Source organism: Schistocerca gregaria, chromosome X (genome assembly GCF_023897955.1).
Source record: "Schistocerca gregaria isolate iqSchGreg1 chromosome X, iqSchGreg1.2, whole genome shotgun sequence".
NCBI lineage: Eukaryota > Metazoa > Arthropoda > Insecta > Orthoptera > Acrididae > Schistocerca > Schistocerca gregaria.
Genome location: NC_064931.1, coordinates 148,685,766 through 148,708,657, shown reverse-complemented (window position 1 = coordinate 148,708,657; position 22,892 = coordinate 148,685,766). Strand labels below are relative to the sequence as shown.

Sequence of the window (22,892 nt, the reverse complement as noted above, 5' to 3'; positions counted from 1 at the left end):
AAATATGGTTATAGCTATAATTTTTAAAAAAGAGAGCTGCATATAACTCCCACATGGAGACTGTGTAGAACAAATGAAGCATTAAAATCACCATCTTAATGTTTCTCTATTTCTTAGTAGTCCAGTCTTGAAACTTTTTGTACTGATGGGGAATGCCCACCATAATAGATCAAATTGAAAAACTGTAATGTTTAAAGTAAGCTGATTTGTTATCAGCTCCATTTCTATCTTTACTTCCTTTATCATCTCTTGCTATCACCCTTGCATACACATATTGTTTCTGTCATTTGTGTTCCTTATCCTTGGCACCAAATGTTGTGAACTGCATTCCGTTTTCCTCACTGTGTACAAATGTTTGTGTTTAAAAAAAGGTTTCAGTTGTATGTGTTGGAAGTGACTGTGTAATATTCATTAGATTTTAACTGAAATGTAGTAAATTGAGAAGAAACAAGTGTTTCTATGGTTTTATTGTGAAATCAGGACAGACTTTTGTTTCATTGTAAAATAAACATTTCCATTTTTTTATGTGTCAAAATATGGTTTCAAAGGGACCAAACGGAAGAAGAGAGAAATTGAGGAAGTAAGTGCTGACTTCGTAGCACAAGCACTTCGTGAACTACAGTCATATCCTTCTCTATCCCCATCACACTATCCTCAGCAAGTGGAACCAGAAATATCACTACAGCCAGAACGAACGCCAATAGTACCAACAGCACAGGTAACTACAGATGTTCCTTTCTATAATGTAATGAAAGCTTTGAAGTGTATGTCACAGAGCTTTAGCTGGCATTTAGTGTGTTTCTAAGCTTTGTGGACTTGTTAACTTACGGGGATGCAGATGATTCCAAACACTGGAACAGCTAATGGGTAAATACTTGCTATTCTCATAGTCATGTATCCTAGAAGTATAACCTTTAATGCCACTGATCATATAAACCAATCTGGTTCTGAACTTTATATAATTATTTGACAAGTATTAGCTTTAGGAAGCACATTCTTCTGAAACATTGGTTTCTGTTAAAGAGCTGAAACATTGGAGACATTGTTTCCTGTTTGTGAATGTAATTAGAGTATGTTTCTTAAAGGAGTTTACAAAGTTTTTCTTCAGTGCAAGCTATTTAACTTTTATAATATGCCTTGTAGTACACCATGCAGGTGCTCTGGCAATCCACTGAATGGATTGTCTAGTTGCTTTATATTTTCTTGTTGTATTTACTATGCAACACCATGAAACACCAAATGTTGTGTTATGAAAGTTGAACCACTGCCAAAACAATTTAAAATACTGAAGAGCCTAAAGTCAGTTGATTATTCTGCAGGGAATTGTGTGTGTGTGTGTGTGTGTGTGTGTATGTGTATGTGTGTGTGTGTGTGTGTGTATTGTGGAAGTTTGCATGTACAGATCTGTCAGTTCAGTGTGTTTCAGTGTATTCTGACCTTTGTGTGTAGGAATGTGTCATTTGATTTCGGTTCAAGATATTAATATTTCTTCCATTGCTCAGCAGGCCTCCATAATCTACATCTTCATATATAATTCACAAACCACTGTGAAGTGCATAACTGAGGGTACTTACAGTTGGACCACTTATTACATCTTGCTCGTGTCTCATTCACGTATCGAGTGAGGGAAGAATGTTGTGTTTTGCATGACAGATGTTTTCGGAATTCATGCTGGCTTCCACGGTGAAGGTTATTCCATTCAAGATATCTCATTATGTTTGAAATCAGAATATGCTATAAGTTGGATGTGAAGAGTATTGGACAGTAATTTTGTGGATCACTTCTGCAACCCTTCTTCTTTCTCCCAATTACTGGGCGCAGTATTATGTTCGAGAGACTATGGTATTTTAGGCTATAGTTAAAATAGAGGCTAATTCAGAAAAATGTAAACATCAGCTCATATCAGCAACAGAGCACCGGTCTATGCCAGCTGCAAAATGCATTGAATTTGCCATTAACAATTTTTTTTAAATGAGTTGTAAAGTCCAATTTCAATGTAAAGTGTGTCAGAATCATAACTTTATTGTTTCATTACACACAAACTTCTGTCATTGATGTAATGTACAGGAGACTTGTCAAGCACCAACAGTGGATTATATAATGTGATAATTTACAATATTTTAAAAACATATAATGTTATTGAGACAGATTTCAGGAGGGAATGTTAAATTGAAAATGTGCAAAAAAGTTCAGAAATTTGTCAAAGTTTTCATAACTTTGTTTCAATGTTTAACCAGCTAGATTATTAGTTTCGTCTGTGAAGAAAAACGTTCATGTGTTCTTTCAAATAACTATGTACTGATTTGCCATTATCACTTGCTTCATTCCCATTAAAGATAGATTCAAGTTGATGTGTCTCAGAAACCATCAAGGAAAGAATATATGTTTATATTTCGTCTATTGATGACACTTCTTAGCTTAAGCTTGCTCAATAAAGAGTTTAGTCATGTGTGTCATCTAAGCTTTTAGCAATATCGGGTGTGTACAGGCACCATGGAATGAGGTAGATCATCTGTTTTCATAAGTAAGACATGTCAAACATACTCCTCATGTCAAATGAGTCAAAAAAGACAGACATACTGTGAACAAAGTGTTCAGCCATATAGGCTTACCATCAGCAGCAGCAGTAGTCCCAGTAGAAGAAATTCAGGTTAGAATTACTACATAAATATGAAAGTGACAAATGAGAAACATGAGGAAAAGGCTGAAAATTGCTTCCGTACAAGCACATCAGTGTGGGTCATTTGTGAGTCAGCTCAGAATTAAGACTAGGCAGGGAATTGTGTAGACTGAGAATTCGGAGGAAAGGGGCATGGGACAAACTGTTAGGCGCAGTTCTTATTGTTGTGGTATATATGCGATATGATACACAGTGCCACATGCAATACAATGCAGAAGCAACTCGCATTGGTGGAGTGCATAGAAATGTAGCTGAAGGAACTTAACTGGCTCTTCTAGGATGACAGTGACACAACACGATACAATTATCTGTGCAACACTAAGTTGTGGTTACTCCATGAAAATGTACCATAAGGTACACACAGAGAGAAATTTCAAGTCATCTGATGTGCCTAAAAATATGTTTTACGTAGATGAAACAATCAATGCCACATCTGTCTCTGTAGTTATATCTCAGTGAAATATTTACTTTTCATGTAAAAAAATTGAAATCATCTATTTTGGGATTCACGCATATTGTCTACTGTGCAGTCTTCCTAATTCAATGATAAGGAAACTGTGGTAGAAAATGATTTTGTGCATCTTATAGTCTGGTATCACAGCTTGATATTGAACTGGTTTTCTTTTTGCTATTGCCCATAGTTATTGCAATACTTTGAAATTAAGTAAAACAGCGGAAATTTTGAAAAGTCTGCAGTAAAAAATGTAGTCAGTGACCAGTTTATGTTTGGTGAATTTAGGTCATTCAATGCTGTGTATCATATGTAGCTACCATATTGAAATAGTTTTTAATTCTGTAAGGAGAGCCATTCCTCTTTCTGGTCTTGAGTAAATATGCGAAGTATTTGGAATTTGTCCACAACGAGGCTAAGAGAGGCATGTCACATGTGAGGCTACTGCCACCTGCTGTGTTTTGTTGCTTGTCGTATCGCTCGTGCAGGAACATGAGCGCCGCATGGACAACCATCACGTCACGTGATCCGTATTGCAACATGTCAACCACATATCATATTGCCTCTATTGACGGATGTTCTGTAATGTTTTGGGGTGTTTTATTTAACAGGAAAGAGTCATTTGGTTAGTATGAGACACATGTTTATTTGGAACAGCTTCATTGAGCTGCTGGGCAACCAAGGTTTGTTACTTGCTTATTATCTTTACATTTACTGTAAGAATTTTGCAAAAGGCAATGCACAATAGAGTAGTTTCCTATTCTTCTGAGCAGTATCTGCTTAATTAGATGTGTCAAAGGACCTGATTTCCCTCATCTTGACATTGTAAATAAATATTAACAGATACATTGATTTGTTTTAAAAAATGAGTTATTTCATGACCTTGCAATGTATTCTATCCTGCATAGAATAGAGGAAGGCAACGATAAAAAACTGTAGACATAGATTATGTTTGGGAACTTACCAAAGACTGTTAATTGTTAAATGAATCATTGCATTATGGAATTGGAGATAAGACATCCCATTTGTTTTATAATTAGGTAGGAAGTGGGTTGGAATAAATAGATCTACACTACTACATAACAGGAAATGAATTTGAACTCAAATTTAGGTGGTTCGAATGACGGGTGTGGGAGGGTAGATTTGAGTTGCCGTGCAGTACACTGAGCATTTTCAAGATACCATACTAATGCTACTTCTTTTTTTTGATACATTATGACCTGCCTTCAACTGAAGGGCATAACTTGAAAGCAGTTTAGCTAGCAGGTGTTAAAAGCATATTTTGTTACAGAATGAGGTCAGTAACTGAATAATCTACCAGTTTGTATTCAAGAAAGAAGGAACACCTGATTTATAGAAGTAAACAAACTCTTACTTTGGAATAAAAACCAGTACATTCATTTTCTCACACACAGTTCTGTACACACCATCAGTTAGCTCTCCTACTATGGTAACATAACTAATGATACTAAAGATACCAGACCTCTGGGACTAAGAAGACTAGCTGCTCTTGTGGAAAGGTCAATGCACAATGGACAAAAAAATTAGTCATTTTCAAGAGACATTAACACTATTTAACACCACCTCTAGTCTTGCTAATAGCCTCAGTTTGATGTGGAAGAGAGTCCACATAAGTTTCTTGAGGTATGCCACATACAGCTGAAACCATTCATTGAAGATTAGATACTATAGAGCTACCATTTTGCAGGAATGTTGATAGCTACATTTCCTCTGATGTTCTAAATCGTCGTACGCATTTTCTATGCAATTTAGATAGAATGATTTAGTGGGCAAGTAAAGGTGTGATTGGGTGTTGAGCACTCGTCAGACCATTAAATTATGGGTGCAGCTATGTGGACATGGCTGCTTTTATCTCAGAATACAGAATTGTCCACAGCAGGCGTTACAAGGACAACACTCTACTATCCTGTAATCCTCCGGGTCTCAGTTTCACTAGCTTTCTGTCCCACACACACCTCCATCCCTGACCCAGGACCCTAACTTGACTCATCTTGCACCCACACTCTCTTCCCTCCAGTCACTCTTCCTCTATTCTCTCCCCTCCCAATCCATTACTCCACGTCATCAGCATTGTGCACTGCATGAACTCACTGGAGCTGCATTCTTATTCTGTGCACTTGATATCTCTCCCTCCCAGTCATCAGCCACCTTCCTCAACCCTCCCTCCCACCCCTATCTTCTTTTTTCCCCCTCTCCCATCAGCCAGATGCAACCCTCACCCTAGTCGAGCTGCAGAATTGCATTTACAACACAGTTTAATCAGCTATGCAATACAGGTGTGTGTGTGTGTGTGTGTGTGTGTGTGTTCACAAGTTCTCAATCCCATGTGCCTTTAGATGACTCAATACCTATACTGTTCAGTAAGCTGTTAGCTTTACCCCTTGAATTATTTACAACCCACTAGGGTGTTCCATTCCATATTAATTAGTTTTTCATATTCATCATATGTTGTGTTGGTAGTTTGTTGTTATTTGTCATTTATATCACCTTTTTTAAATATGCACTGTACAACAAAATGAAAGGATCACTTTTTCAGAACCCCATAATTGTCTCCCATTGCAATGCATAAGTTTGAAATTTGGCTCAAAGATGCCTAGAATTGTTCTCTGTGAAGGTACAAAAGCATGGTGCCAACATTCGCCCCAATTCTGCCCATGCCAGCATGCACATACCACACGACGAGAAGGTTGTCACACCCCCTCTTACCCACATTTTACCACTCCTTTTGTCACCTCAGCAATGGAGGTCAGAACTGTGACACCCAGCAGTGGAAATACACGGTCTTCTTATGGGTGGCCGAGGAAAAATTTCAAACACATGGCCTCTTGGAATCAACAGCAAAAGGCCTCAGGGGGCATTTAGTATGTCAATGAAAACACCTCTTTCCATAGATTGTTGATTCCTACACATTTTGCAGTTGCAAACGACATTTTGCAGTGGAATAAGTGAGAACACAATGTTCTTGACAATGTTTGACTCTGCTGCCACCTGCAGAGAGTTTCAACGCTGCTCTAAGGACATTGTGGGTTACAACCCCACTGAATGTGATGTGACCACGTTGGAGTGAAGTGCAACTTCATTTTTTGCTCCAGTATACTGGGTGGAACCGCTAGAAGCTGTTGAAAACCATTCAATGAAATCTGAATGTGACTGAAACAGAAATACATTCTTATGCTTTTTCATTCCTCATTTTTCACGCCCTACTATGGAGAGATCATGTGGTGGTGTAACATTAACCCTAGGATGCCTAAGGAGGGGGTTCGTTGAACCTACAATTTTTTTATGTCCCCTGCTTTTGCCCAAGTAACTTTCATACTACACATTCCCTTTGAGTTATTGTTTGTTGGCTATTTTATGAAACGTTAGTGTCAATATATTTTATAGAAAATTCCTGCTTTGAAAGAAAAAATAAATAAACTTATTATGGGTCCAACACCCCCCCCCCCCCCCCCTTAGGCTTCTATGCTATAGAAAATTTCCCTTAGTAGGATTTCGTATTTTTCATCTCTACAACAATGCATGTTAGTTTATTGTTGGTTGGTATTCTTGATATTCAAAACAATCGGTTTACTTTCAGAGGAAGTGATTGTTGCTGTCAGTCAGCTGTTATTTATCTTGTAAACTTGCAGTGAGTTAGTGCAGTTCCCAACATGTTGGCCTCCAGTAACTTTGGTGTCATAAACAGCAAAAACGAAACCAAGTAAAAACTTACTGATGTTGTCAACAATGCACCAAGATAAGGGCACTGTTAGAGGAGAGAAGAATAAAACTGAGATAAATGCGTATTGTAATTCCACTAAACGTGTCATTGATACCATTGATCAAATGGCGCGTATGTACACCTGCAAGAGGGGAACAAGGAGAAGGCCTCTATCTGTATTTTACTCTCTCATCGACATTTGTGCTATCAATGCAACCACCATATTCATGCAGCAACATCCAAGATGGAATGAAAAGAAACACAACAACAAACGGAAACTTTATCTTCTGCAAGCTGGGATGGAACTAGTGAAATTGCAGGTAGAAGAAAGAAGTGCCAATGCAAGAGGGTTATCTAACCAAATTGTTCAGTCAATGGAGACTATTCTACAAAAGAAAATCAAAGAAGTGACAACAGAAGCACATCAGCCTCCTGCAGGGAAATGTCGGTGCTATATTTGTGTAAGAAAAGCTAAAACAAAGAAGCAGAAGTACAGCAATCTAAGTAATCAAAAACAGTATTTTGGACAGTGTCATAAACATGTGTGTAACACACATTCAGAAAAAATTGAGAAGTGTTTCTCTTGCTTTGAAGTTGAGAACTCAGAGTAGTCTATTGTATATGAACACATCTGCATTTTGTATCGTAATATGTCACTTTTTTTATTTACTCAATCCAATATTTATAACAATTAACAACATTTATAAACCGATGCCTTAGTTAAAATACATAAACCATTTTAAAAGTTGTAATTTTTCCTCAGTAAACTTATTTAATACCTGTGGGCTCGCCGAACCCCCCCTTAGGCATCCAAGTTAGAAAAAAAGGCTTGGGTGTCCTAGGGTTAAGATGTGTGTGAATAAAATGCAAAGGGTCTCTCAGTGCCAACCACGCACCTTAGTTAAACACCTGTCAGGAACTTGGACACACATTCTGCCTTGCGGCTGCTCTAGCGCCTGAAAAAACACCACCTGAGTGGTGCTGAAGGGGTTGCCTAACCCTCAGGCATTAGAGCAGCCATGAGGCTGAATGTGTGTCAAAGTTTCTGACAGATACATGTGTAATATGCTCAACTAAGGTGCATCAGTGGCATGGAGGGTCTTGCCAAACTGAGGGTGGGGCTTCAAGGGCTCTTTGCCATTTTATTCATGCACGTCATAATGTTGCTCTCCCCTGTGACATGCCATAGGAGGGCACAAAAAAAGGAAGGATGAAAAAGCATATGAACCCTTTGTTGCTTCAGATCACATTCAGATTTCGTTAGATCACATTCAGATTTCGTTGAATGGTTTTTAATGTTCCATAGTGATCCCAAGCTGTACAGCAGAGTAAAAATTGTGGTTGCTCTACACTCCAAAGGAGTCAGATCACATTCAAGGGGGTTGCAGCCCAGTGATGTTCTTAAAATCAGGTTGAAATACCCAGGGGGTGGCAGCAGATCCTAATTTTTTGAGGAATGTCATCCTGTTGCTCATTGCACTGCGAACTGTCGTTTTTGAGTGCAAAATGTGTGGGAATCAATGGCTGAAGTGAAAGGGTGATTTCACTGATGCTCTCTGTGCTACCATCTGAGGCCTTTCCCTGGTGATTCTGAGTGGTGGTGTGTCTTAAATTTTTCCTTGGCCACCCATGAGGAAATTGTATGACATCAACTCTGGTTCTCACAGTTCTAACCTCCATTGCTGAGTCATCAACAAAAGTGATGAAATATGGGTAAGAGGAGGTGTGAAGACCTTCCTGTGATGTGACACATGCATGGTGGCTCTAAGCAAAATTGTGGTGATATTTAGTGTAAATAAGACATCATTAACCCATCTTATAGCTCTCATGAACATCTGAGATGTTCCTTTTTTTTTTTGCATTTGTTAAGGAGACCTTATTGTTTGAAGCGTCACCGAGACCGAGGGTGATGTTGCAGGGTGCCACGCTTTTGCACTATTACAGAGGAAGATTGTAGGCTTCTTTGAGCAAAATTTCAGACTTATAGTTTGGAGTGAGAGACAATGATAGGGTTTCAAACAAGTAATCGTGTACTTTTGATGTGCAGCGTAGGTATTACCAGAGCTTTTCTCAAGTCATCATGAATTTTGCAGTGTTGCCAGCACATATTAAATAAGTGCAACACTCCTATTTCAGTTGTTCTGTTTTTATTCTATGCAAAGCACATGCATTTCAGTTTTCCATGGTCTTAAGTTTATTTTATAGTTTTGTAATTGTTATGTCAGTGACACTTTTCTCTACTGGTTTTGAATCTGTTTCCTCCAAAATGTTGTTATCAAACTATAACATTTCATAATACTAAATCCAGTGGACCGCCAGTATTAAATTTAGGTTTAACTGTTTCCTTTTCTTCTTCTGTGAAATGATTCATTATTTTGTGTCGTCATTTATTGTTTACATACATCATTCTCTATTGTTTACATACATCATTCTCTATTAGACTAAAAATTTGTCCCTTGACTCCTCATGTACAATTTGTATAATATATTTTGAAAAATTCCGTTTTTGCTTATATAGGTTGTTAGAAAAATGCATTCCAAATTTTGAGAGGGGCCAGTTTTTACCAGAACAACACAAAAATTGCCAGTAAACATGGGCTGTGGATTGCATACATTAAGATGTTTGAGCACTTGTTCATCTTTGTTACTGTGAAACATTTTTCTATTGCAAGCTCTTTGTTATTACAAATCACTGACAAAATGCAGTAAACAAATGAGGACATATTCGTCTGTTATTGTCCACAGAGCGAGCTCTTGCGATCTGTGGTACTCCACTGTATAATGAGTAACATTCTAAGTTCATTGCTCCTTTGAGCTTCTTTTTACTTAATATCAATTCTTTTCCTTCTTCACACTTCTACATAGTCCTGTTGCTTACAAGGAGAGGGAGCCATATTTAATGTTTCAGAAATATCAAGATACACGTCCTTGTTCAATCTTGGCCTGTTACCAGTGGATCAGTCCAGTTTATTTTTTGTATTTGTGACTTCTGATAATATGAAGTATTGTGAGAACATTACCAGTGTCCTTTAAAGGGTAAGTCTAATACCTTGAGCCCCCAGTTTTGTCCAAGGCATCTTTTTGGGAACCTGCTTCCTTGACTCTTCAGCACATAGTACTGTTGAGACATTATTCTTTTCTGTTGTTATGATTGTTGGCATATTTTCTCTTAGTGAGTGCTTGTTTTCTCTTAGTGGGTGCTACCATGTGGAACCAGATGGACCCAGTTCTACTGTTTTTTGTATTTTTTTAAATTTTTAAATGATGCTGGTACTCCTCCCCCTCTGCTTTCATCATCTCTTGTATAATGGGGTCCCAGCTTTGGACCAGCAGTGGCTCAGTTTTTCTTTTGAATATCCTGTATTTGACACTGTGTTTGTTGTCTTCACACCAGTTACTAATTGTCTACCTAGAAAGTCCCAAGGTCTTCATAGCTGCTCTGAAGAAGCTGCAAATGTTTCTAGTCATATGACCATTATTTCATTATTTTTATTTAATTAAGAAGGAACATTTTTTCCCCAAATCAAAGATGTGAAGACAGCTTTAGTACTGTCCCATGACTCCTCATGTACAATTCGTGTAATATATTGTGTAAAATTCCATTTTTTCTTATACAGGTTGTTAAAATAAAAGTATTCCATGTTTCGAGAGGGGGTAGTATGTACCAAAACAACACAAAAATTGCCAGTAAACATGGGCTCCAGAATGCATATGTTAGGAGATTTGAGCACTTGTTTATCTCGATTGCTGTGAAACATGTTTTCTACTGCAATCTCTTTGTTATTACGAACAACCTATAGAATGCAGTAAACAAATGAAGACACATTCCTCTGTTATTGTCCATGGATACAGGATGCAATAAACATCTGTTAGTGTTATCTGTGTCTTATATGACTTTATAAGTGAGTACTGTTTGTGTGCTCTCTTTTATATTCTGGAGTGTACAATATGTTTATTTTGCTGATGTACACCCATTTTGCCATATGGATGAAGAATACTATGATAAATCTCCCTGTTTTGATTCTAATTCAACAAGTTATTTTTTTTTTCGGGTAAGAGAAGGCCTTCAGTGCCTACTGAGGTGGCAGTGTTATAGTGGGGAAATTTTATTTTTGCTTTCTTGGCTCTTGCTGTTAAAGCCTGTCTATCAAGTCGATTCAGCTAGATCCATTAACCAACATGTTAAGATTTTGTGACATAATTGGTTGCAGTTTGGTCCCATAGTCCTTATCACAAATTTACATAATTGGTTGCTCCATACCTGGTGTCGAATTTGGTTTGTGTTACCTCTGATGTCTACGTTACTTTTGTCTTTTCAAAAGCTGTTAGATCATCTATGACTATAGGTGCTACAAGGAGTAACTGTAGATGCTATAAGAAATACTAAGAAAGATAGGTAAATGTTTTTGCCTTGCAATACCACCTGTAAATTAATGATAGAATATCTAAGCAGTCAACAACATGGAGGAGTTTACTGTTAAAATTCTGAGAGTATATGTTTCAAGAAGATTTGGACATAATATAACTTCCTCCCACATACGTGTCACAAAATGACGACAATGATGAGAAAATCTGACAAATTAGAGCTCGTACAGAGGCTTATTGACAACCATTCTTCCCACAGGCTGTTTGAAAATGGAACAGGAAAGAGGGCAATGATTGAGGTACCAGAAACGTACTCCACCACACACACCCAAAGGTGGATTGAGGAGTGTGAATGAAGATCTACAAGTAGGATGTCTGTAATCCTGTTAGTTTATCCATGTCTTTCAGAACATCAGTGTGTTTTGTCATCATGGATATTTCATTCACAAATGCTTAGCAGTCTATTAACACTCGGTTGTATTTAGTGCCGGTGCCCAATGATTTTAAACAGAACCCTTGTTTTTTTTAACGTCCTATGCCATTTGCCAATAGTACTTTTTTGCATCGCTATGCCCACCTAGGGAATGTAATTTCACATATTTAAGGGGAGGTTTACTATCTTTTGCTTAAAAATTGATTTTTTTAAAAAATTGCATTTTTGGATCCACAAAAGTGTTTGGAATCCACCCCTGAAACGGGTTGTCTGAATACGGAACGGAAATGTTTGTTATTCACGGTTGAACAGAAAAATGCACCTGCATGAAAATGGACTTGTACTGGAGCTTGGGAGAAAACACACAAAATTCCGCGTGTGTTTGGAAATTAACGCCCAAGCATTTGCATTGTGGTGCGAAGACTGTGGAGATTGCGACTTTCTTGGCAGTGAGCAGCTTCAACGAAGGGTATTCAGTAATTATGAAGACCATGACAATGATGGACGTCACCCTGGGACTCTATTCAACGCAGCTCGCCAAGCATTTGGATGACCACCGGATTCAGGTGGCCGAAAACCGCTTGTTACTGGCCGTGTGAAAAGTTCTGGAGCAGTGCAGGATGGCCCAGATCAAGCAGAACGCCCTCTGTGAGTAAGAGGAAGGATTAGTTTATGGACATGGAATAGCATGTTGAATGTAAGTTGCACAATATTGCATTTATATGTAGTCAAAATTTCAAACGCGTTTTTCTCTAAATGACTTTTTTTTATCGCAAGGTATGATAACTTCAAATTTACTAAAACGATTGTCATGATTCCTTGTTTCCGATGAAGCTAACTAAATTGTCTAGGTGTTTTTCCGCTTTTATTCCGATCCATCAACTATAAATATTTTTACTTGGCCAACGAAGTCAAAAAATCGATGAAAAAAAACAACTTTTTTTAAATGGGTGCCTTTTTGTTTCCTGTGGTCCGAATAACATAAGCGAGGTACAACGCCAAAAGAATTTTATATACTTCGCTAACATCAACTCAATTTTGATTCCAGACAAGCCGGCTGATCTGTGACATACTGCGCGTGGAGGTCTACATCGAAATTTTGTTTCGTTCTGACAGCACTTCCGCCTTTGCTCTTCAACATTTCCAGTTGAAAAAATTCTAGTTTGTAGAGGAAATATCAATAAACATTTTGACCTCAGACAAAAATTCTCAAAGAACATGATTTTTTCGGGCCAAAGATAGTAAACCTCCCCTTAACTGATGACTTTGTTCTCTTCTGTTCCCAAAGCCTCTTCATCTTCTTTTGTTCTTCTGTCCAGATTCTGATGGGTCTCGATTTGTTTGCATATTGATAATTCTTGACGAATACAGATCTATCCAGTACTGTATCACCTATGATACCAAGTTACTGAAGATCTCTTGGGTTTCAAGTAACCAGAGGTTCTTAATTTTCAGTGAGATAACAATACTGAGAATTCCTTTAGTCAGTCTGTCACAATTAATTCTGTGAATGTAACAGAAAAATTTTAATCATTTCTTCCTGCAAATGTGGGGGATTTTTTCAGTATGGTATTATAATTCCTGAGATTTCCTTTTCAGTCAGATTCTACATCTTCAGACTGGACCAAATTCTTCCCTTAGAATTATTCTACCTTGCTTTTTTTTGTGTGTCTTGGTTAGTGATCTGTCTCCAATTAACTAGGGTAGGGGGTGCATGTACTGTTTGTGGTTTGATTATTGTGTTCTAACGTAGTTTTTCCTTGCAGGACACTGATTTTTATTATATCTGTTCCATGTGCTTCTGTAGGCTTCTGTAATGTTAGAGAGTTACACTCTGTCTGCTTGTGATTTAACCCTGATGGTTTGATGATTTGTTCTTGGTATCTGAATTTAAGAGGCTACTTTGCTGAATTGGTTTACATAGGTTGTCCAATATTATTTTGATTATGGACTTTCATTGTTGAACATTAAATTTTTCTTTCAAAATAATTCTGGATCTATTATGCTGTCTTTACTGATCTTATGTCACTGGCACACAGATCCATCTGAATAAAAATTAAATAAACAAATAAAACATATCAGTCTATCTTCTTAGACGCAAATGCTATATGAACCAGGCTAAAACTGTGACAGTTTGGATGGTTCAAATGGATCTGAGCACTATGGGACTTAACATCTGAGGTCATCAGTCCCCTAGAACTTAGAACTACTTAAAGCTAACTAACCTAAGGACATCACACACATCAATGCCCGAGGCAGGATTCAAACCTGCGACCGTCGCGGTCGCGTGGTTCCGGACTGAGCGCCTGAACCGCTATGTGACAGTTTGACTCTAGGAACACTATGAAGAAATCACATATCTTGACTGGCCTATATTACCCAATGAAAATCTTTGGGACAGATGGAGACAAGGCTGACAACATCCATGCAAAATGGCTGACCTAAATAAATTGTTTATGAATGGTGTCTCCTACAAAACTAACTTTTCCTAGGACATTCAGAAAAAAAAGTGTATCAAAGTTTTTAGGAAGGTTACTATGCTATAATAAAAGTGTGGTGGCTCACTGGACTACCACCTAGGCATCAGGCACTGGTTAATGTCTCCGATAGCAGCTGATAGGTGGAGACAGGGTAGATGAGTGACAGCCCATGGTGACTGCGTGGGCGCATTCAGTGGCACCTCCCACACGCACCTTTGTAGGCAACTGCCACACGGTGCTCACTCTCATTCAGCTCTGGCTCTATGTGCAATTCATTTCATCACTGAACTGTTTGTAACTGTTCTTGCCTTTTGGCACACTGAACATTGTACTCATTTGTTCAACCTTTACTAATGGTAAAAAAATACACTTGTTCCAGCAGTGACAGTGTGATTTTATGTTGTGAGTTGCAACATAATTGGCAATTAACGTGGGTATTTTTCATATTTGTTTTGCAACTATGGACCCTGCGCCTCAGGGTACCTTGCTTGGTGTGTTGATGGAAGTCGTACTCCAAAAATTTTTTCAACAGCAGTTAGAGGGACAGAAATGACTGGAAGCCTTGCAGTAAGAGACACAAATGGCAAGAGGCCTTGTTGTCCAAACTACTCTCTTAGTAGTCAGCTGCGAATTCATTACTGTTCTCACCATACTACCAGCCAGCGGATCAGTGGGAGGCATGTGAGAAATACCTCCAACAGCATTTTGCTGTGTTCCAGTCAATGGATCCAGCTGTGGTCAAATCCCTTTTCCTGTGCAAATTGACCCCTCTCACGGAAGCAGCTCACATGACCTTTGATAAATTTGTGTTCCTTGTTATATACCAATTTTTGCCACCAATGCCATGTCATTGCATTCTGTGTAGAGTTTTGTCAGTGTTGTAAACAATCTAACCAACCATATTGTGCCTCGACAGCTGAGCTGCAGAGCTCAGTAGGAAATGCTGTTTTGTGATTCCTGTACGTAAGGAATTGTATGCTGAAATCATGATTTGGAACACAATTATTTGGGGGGCTCCGAATAAGGAAGTGCATCAGAAAGCTCTAAAATTTGAAGACCCTTCTTTGGAGGACATTCTACAGTTAGCCCAATCCTTTGAAGTTTACCGAGGCACGAGCCGTCAATCAGATTTTGGGGAGAAGGTGGTGACCATCGCTTCAAACCTGGAAGAGGAATTTGACCTAGCAAACCATAAAGAGCAAACACGGCTGCCCTCTGGCTCAGTCTCCTCTTAAAAAAGGTAAGCAATTTAGACTCCCCAACTGGCAGTTGTTTCTGTCATGCCATAAATGTTTTTGAAAACATGTCAGAGATGACTAACCTGCTAAGTGGGTGCAGTGCAAGGCATTCTGGAAGGAAGGACATCTCACGTCAGTCTGTCATGCTCGACATAAACAGCATGCACCATGTCAGAACTGACTGAGCATTAATGTGATTTTGTCAGAATGCTCCAACCTAGGCATGTCCCCTCAGAAACTACTCATGACACTCACTCTTTAAGATAAACAAGTTCAGCTACAGGTCGGTATAGGCACCTATGCACCTCTGTTAAACTTCCAGCTGGAAGCACCTCCCCTGCAATCCACAGCTCACTGCTTGGTGGTATATAACAACCAAAACAACACACTTGAAGGACAAATCATGATCGTGCAATCGCACAAACAGGTCATATGCCACCTTGCCTTCCTTGTGGTTCACAACACGGATACAGAGAATCTTTTCAGCCTCGAGGCTTTTTCAGATTTCGGATTTGTCATCAAGGACTCCACCAACCTAGTCTCGGAATGAATGCTGTTTCAAGAATTGGATGACTTCAGAGATTGATGCGTATCCCATTCTGATAATGTATGAACTTTTCTCTGCACTTGAGGGGGTTGGGAGTGGGGGAGGGGCAGAATTATTGTACTAAGATATGCACCAATCCAAAGCAAATCGATGACCACAAATGTCTTTCTTCTGGGCACCAAAAGCATGGACATGGAACTTTATGGAGGATGTGTAAGGGCTTTCCAATGAAACTTCTATAGCGGGTCCACATGTTACCAAAGTTGTTTCAACTACACCGCAAAAGTTTCATTGGGGAGCCCTTACACGTCCTCCATAAAGCACCAATCCCTCCCCATGTGATTTCCAAATTTTTTGTGCCCTTGAAGAAAGTCACTCAGACATTCATGACAGTTGATTTGCTTTGGACAAAGAGGTGCACACCTGGATTCAATCATGGCTCCATAAACAACTGCAAACATTTTCCATGGAGGCACTTACCATCTTGTCTCATAGTGGGATAAAAGTATTAACAATTATGGCAATTTTTTCCATTTTGTTTCGTTTCCATTTGACTGCTCCTTATAAAAAACTAAGTAATGCACAATGTACGTCCTTAATGTACTTTTTATGTTTCTGGTATGATTAAGTGCATATTGGATAATACAGTAGGCCACAGTGTAATTCAGAAGTCGATTTCAGTTAAATTTATTTTTCTTATGCTAAATTTTTAATAATGTATTTTCAGGACATTACATTTTCTTACATACTATACAGATTTTCATTTCATAAACATGTAATATTTTCTGTGTTGTTATTACAAAAAGTTTTTGTTTAGTAGTAGAAAGTCAGTTTCGCATAAGATATCATTCAACTTTCAATTCCATTTTTAACCATCTTTGGTGTAAACAAAGATAGATACTTCACATGGTGTAGCACTTACAAAATTCATGTAATTTCTAGAGTAAAATCGGATTAGAAACTCCATTTCCAACTCCTGGGGAAGAAAGAAACAGTATGGGTTTTGCAAGAAGTCAGATTCATTCTTTAATAATATTTGTAGAAGTTACAGGTATAATTGCTGCAGACATATTAAGTAAATCACACTATGTATTGTTGAAAGAATTCTCTACTCTTCCTTTGAAACTATACTTTCTTAAAGCTTTGTGTGCACTCCTAGCTCTTGATTTCGTGCTTAATTGTTTTGGAGCTATGTATTAGTTCAGCCTGTTTCTACTTCACTAATCTTACAATCTCACTCTCAGCAGACGACAAATCTGTTGCTTTCTATTTCCAACATGTACAAATAGGTGTTTGTCCTTCTTAAGTGAGACATAACATGAGCTTCTCACAAACAGTGTGAATGACATACATTGTCCATAATATTTCCCTATACACAGAATGTAGATGATATTACTTGTACCTACTTTGCGCAAGTGTGCTGAAATGGTAATCATTTCCATATCCAACCATGATGTGAATTTCATGTCAGTTTGATGTGTGTTGCATACCATATTCAGTATGTAGTTATTTTAGTGACCAGCAGTCTATTTATCAGTCCATAACCTTCTGTTACTTGTGTGTTTAAAAACACTGACAAGTTACTGCGCCATCAAAACAATACTAGTAAATCAATAATTTTCCTAGTTAGGAGTCACAGTTACGTATAATTGTCTAACTGATAAATCATCCGGCATTCGACTGGTACATCATTTCCTTTTGTGCACTGCTGCAGTTTCAGCTTAGTAGTGATTTTCAAGTGATTCATTATTATCCTTTCAAAATTAATTACATTGTAAGCTATAAAACACATCAAGAACACAGGACTCTAACTTCAGTGCAACCTGTAGGGTGTATCAGGTCTCCAAAGCCAACATCAGTCCAACTTTCACATCTGGTAAAGTTACACACATATCTCATTGTTGACACAAAACTTTGATAACATGTTTTTCCCACTTACTCATGTGCACTGTTTAGTGAGGCACATGAAAAATAGAGTTTTTATTTTTGTTAAATTCTTATTCTTCTACACTTGTTGCAGACCCAGGAAAAGGCTATATTAATGAGCCTTGTGCATGAAGATGATGATGAAATTATGCAGAAATTAGACAAAATATTTGGCCAGCAAGAAGTTACAGAAGAGGAACAGAGGTAATAGTTTTCAGGATAATCTGAAAATAGAGATTGAATACAATCTCTGCGCATTCTCTGCATTTCTCATGTATATTTTTTTATAAATATCAGATGAGAAAGATTAAGGAGGGAATAAATGATTTTTACAGTCTGGAACTTGTTTGACCAGTAACTTTTTTAAAAAATAGTGGCTAACATAGAAACTTTGTAGTAGCACAAAACCACTGAAACAAATATGATCGCCGGCTAGAGTGGCCGAGCGGTTCTAGACGCTACAGTTTGGAACTGCGCCACCGCTATGGTCGCAGGTTCGAATCCTGCCTCGGGCATGGATGTGTGTTCTAAGTTCTAGGAGACTGATGACCTCAGAAGTTAAGTCCCATAGCGCTCAGAGCCATTTTAACCATTTGAACAAATATGATCGTGGAGGGGCTGTGATTGACACATTGGACAGTCATATTCTGATTTAGTTGACGTAAACTACTTCAAGGCAATGTCCAGATGTTTCCACAATCATTAAATGTTCATTTGAGCTAGTGCTTGATTGATTAGTCACAGAGAGTATGAGTGCATTAATCTCTAAATTTTGTTCCATTTTTCCTTTTAGCTTTGAAAAGATAATAAAAAATAGGCACCAAGAGAGTTCCATAAGTGATCTTCATAAATTTTTTTTCCAAAAATCGTGTATTAATCAAACTCCGCCACTTGTCTTCAGTACATTTCATTTTATTAGTTCCGCTGAACACTTGTGGAATCTATTGTTGAGTACTGCTTGAATACTGTGGAACCCAACAGGTGAGATTAAAGGAAGACATCAACGCCATTTAAAGAGACATGCTGTGAGATTTGTTATCAGTAGTTTCGCTCAACACAAGTGTGCTATGGATATGCTCAATGAGCTCATGGGACTCTGTGGATGGAAGGTGTTCTTTTCGTCAAACACTATTGAGGAAGTTTATCCCTTTCCACACCAGCCCACACAATTCTGTGGGGTTGGTTTTATTTTTGTTTGCTGACATGGCTTCCCAGACATGCTTCCAACTGGCCTGAAGTGGTAGTGGAAGTCTCATGATACACACTTCGCTTGTTATTGTTTCAGGTCAGAGCCAATAGATGGGAGACGGTATGTTCAAACTTTATAGAGTCGAATGCATCATGTATTTGTCAGATTAGTAGCTAATATTTTCTGTTATTTACATTCTTTTAACCTGTAGTTGCAGGTGTGTGTTTGATATTATATATACAGTAAACAGCTAATGATAAAAATCATAATCTAATGTTCTTGTGTAACATGGGTCTCTACTGATCATGTCCTTACAAACTGATTATGCTCATTTTACTTCTCGCTTTCATACAATAATAAGTCCTGATGTACATTAGTTGTTTGTATATACGGGTTTAACAAACAGTCAGATTCATTCTCTGTTGGAGGATTTGAACCTGAGTGGAATGTCATCTGACAAATGAAGAGTTTGCTTCCTCTTCAACAAAAAATTGTTGAGTTTGAAGATGAAAATAATGATAATTTCATCTCTGATGATATGTGTGAGGTACAGAACACCACAAATTGTCTGGAAACAAAATCCAGACCAGTGATCTATGGAGAAACGAATTTTACACGCATAGACACCACAAATAGATTACATTTTTGTGTAGATCACTAGCAGATAAGTGTAATTTGAATTATCCACTCCACATCTCATTTACAACCTGTCTTAGCATCGACAGGAAGTGCAAAATGGCTAAGCAGGCATGTCTAAGAGGACAAATGTAAGAATGTAGAGGCTTATCTCACTAGGGGTAAGATAGATACTGCCTACAGGAAAATTAGAGAGACCTTTGGAGAAAAGAGAACCACTTGTATTAATATCAAGAGCTCAGGTGGAAACCCAGTTCTAAGCAAAGAAGGGAAAGGAGAAATGTGGAAGGAGTATAGAGAGGGTCTATACAAGGGTGATTACTTGAGGGCAATGTTATAGAAATGGAAGAGGATGTAGATGAAGATGAAGTGAGAGATATGATACTGCGTGAAGAGTTTGATAGAGCACTGAAAGACCTGAGTCGAAACAAGGCCCCGGGAGTAGACAATATTCCATTAGAACTACTGACAGCCTTGGGAGAGCCAGTTCTGACAAAACTCTACCATCTGGTGAGCAAAATGTATGAGACAGGCGAAATACCCTCAGACTTCAAGAAGAATTATAATAATTCCAATCCTAAAGAAAGCAGGCGTTGACAGATGTGAAAATTACTGAACTATCAGTTTAATAAGTCATGGCTGCAAAATACTAACGCGAATTCTTTACAGACAAATGGAAAAACTGGTAGAAGCCGACCTTGGGGAAGATCAATTTGGATTCCGTAGAAATATGGGAACACGTGAGGCAATACTGACCCTACGACTTATTTTAGAAGCTAGATTAAGAAAAGGCAAACCTACATTTCTAGCTTTTGTAGACTAAGAGAAAGCTTTTGACAATGTTAACTGGAATACTCTTTTCAAATTCTGAAAGTGGCAGGGGTAAAATACAGGGAGCAAAAGGCTATTTACAATTTGTACAGAAACCAGATGGCAGTTATAAGAGTCAAAGGACATGAAAGGGAAGCAGTGGTTGGGAAGGGAGTGAGACTGGGTTGCAGCCTCTCCCCAATGTTGTTCAATCTGTATATTGAGCAAGCAGTAAAGGAAACAAAAGAAAAATTCGTAGTAGGTATTAAAATCCATGAAGAAGAAATAAAAACTTTAAGGTTTGCCGACGACATTGTAATTCTGTCAGAGACAGCAAAGGACTTTGAAGAGCAGTTGAATGGAATGGACAGTGTTTTGAAAGGAGGATATAAGATGAACATCAACAAAAGCAAAACGAGGATAATGGAATGTAGTCGAGTTAAGTCGGGTGATGCTGATGGAATTAGATTAGGAAATGAGACACTTAAAGTAGTAAAGGAGTTTTGCTATTTGGGGAGCAAAATAACTGATGATTGTCGAAGTAGAGAGGATATAAAATGTAGACTGGCAGGGCAAGGAAAGCGTTTCTGAAGAAGAGAAATTTGTTAATATCGAGTATAGATTTAAGTGTCAGGAAATCGTTTCTGAAAGTATTTGTATGGAGTGTAGCCATGTATGGAAGTGAAACATGGACGATAAATGGTTTAGACAAGAAGAGAATAGAAGCTTTCAAAATGTGGTGCTACAGAAGAATGCTGAAGATTAGATGGGTAGATCACATAACTAATGAGGAGGTACTGAATAGGGTTGGGGAGAAGAGGAGTTTGTGGCACAACTCGGCTAGAAGAAGGGATCGGTTGGTAGGACATGTTCTGAGGCATCAAGGGATCACCAATTTAGTATTGGAGGGTGGCGTGGATGGTAAAAATCGTATAGGCAGACCAAGAGATGAATACACTAAGCAGATATAGAAGGATATAGGCGGCAGTAGGTACTGGGAGATGAAGAAGATTGCACAGAATAGAGTAGCATGGGGATCTGCATCAAACCAGTCTCAGGACTGAAGACCACAACAACAACAACAACAACAACAACATAGCATCATGCTCTTTATTTCAGAAAACCTTTGTCAGTTCAGAGTCCTGCTCAGTATTTCTCTGAATATTTCAGTGAAACATTTTTTGAAGTTGTTGCAAAGGGCACAGACATGTACTGCTTTGCAAAGAAGGTCAACTCATTAGATGCAACAGCTTGAAAAATTGAACTGTTTTTGGAAATTAATTTAATTATGTGTTCCGTAAGATATCCTAGGCTACCCACGCACTGGCAAAAGTTTATTTCTTTTGGTGTAATTAGTGACAGTCTGTCTGGGAACGACTTTCTAGCCCTAAGTTACAACATACATTTTGTAGGACTGTAGCACCACTTCAGGAGGCCCAAATGAATAGACTCTGAAAAATTCAGCCAATAATTGACACAGTATGAGGTGCATTCAAGTTCTAAGACCTCCGATTTTTTTTCTCCGGACTGGAAAGAGATAGAAACATGTGCATTGTTTTAAAATGAGGCCGCGTTCATTGTCAATACATCCCAGAGATGGCAGCACCGTACGGCAGATGGAATTTTACCACCAGGGGCGAGAATGAAAACTGTTTTAAATACTTAAAATGGTGACGTTTTCCTTACTTGAACAACGTGCAATCACTCGTTTTCTGAATTTGCGTGGTGTGAAACCAATTGAAATTCATCGACAGTTTAAGGAGACGTGGTGATGGAGTTATGGATGTGTCAAAAGTGCATTTGTGGGTGAGACAGTTTAATGAAGATAGAACATCGTGTGACAACAAACCGAAACAACCTCGGGCTCGCACAAGCCGGTCTGACGACATGATCGAGAAAGTGGAGAGAATTATTTTGGGGGATCGCCGAATGACTGTTGAACAGATCGCCTCCAGAGTTGGCATTTCTGTGGATTCTGTGCACAAAATCCTGCATGACGACCTGAAAATGTGAAAAGTGTCATCCAGGTGGGTGCCATGAATGCTGACGGAAAACCACATAGCTGGCCGTGTGGCATGTTGCCAAGCAATGTTGACGCGCAACGACAGCATGAATGGGCCTTTCTTTTCGTCGGTTGTGACAACGGATGAGACGTGGATGCCATTTTTCAATCCAGAAACAAAGCGCCGCCACCAAAAAAATTTCGGGTAACTGCCAGTGCTGATAAAATGATGGTGTCCATGTTCTGGGACAGCGAGGGCGTAATCCTTACCCTTTGCATTCCAAAGGGCACTACGGTAACAGGTGCATCCTACAAAAATATTTTGAAGAACAAATTCCTTCCTGCACTGCAACAAAAATGCCCGGGAAGGGCTGCGTGTGTGCTGTTTCACCAAGACAACGCACCCACACATCGA

At 38.5% G+C, this 22,892-nt stretch overlaps 1 protein-coding gene across 2 annotated transcripts in view; it reads left to right on the top strand.

Moving 5' to 3' along the window:
* Positions 1-22,892, top strand: part of LOC126298637 (uncharacterized) — a 247,974-nt gene that overhangs the window by 35,499 nt on the left and 189,583 nt on the right. For both annotated transcript variants that reach the window (XM_049990048.1, XM_049990047.1), the window contains exons 6-7: positions 549-718; positions 17,935-18,044. In XM_049990048.1, the coding sequence (XP_049846005.1) occupies positions 549-718; positions 17,935-18,044 (280 nt within the window). The remainder of the gene's footprint in view (positions 1-548; positions 719-17,934; positions 18,045-22,892) is intronic.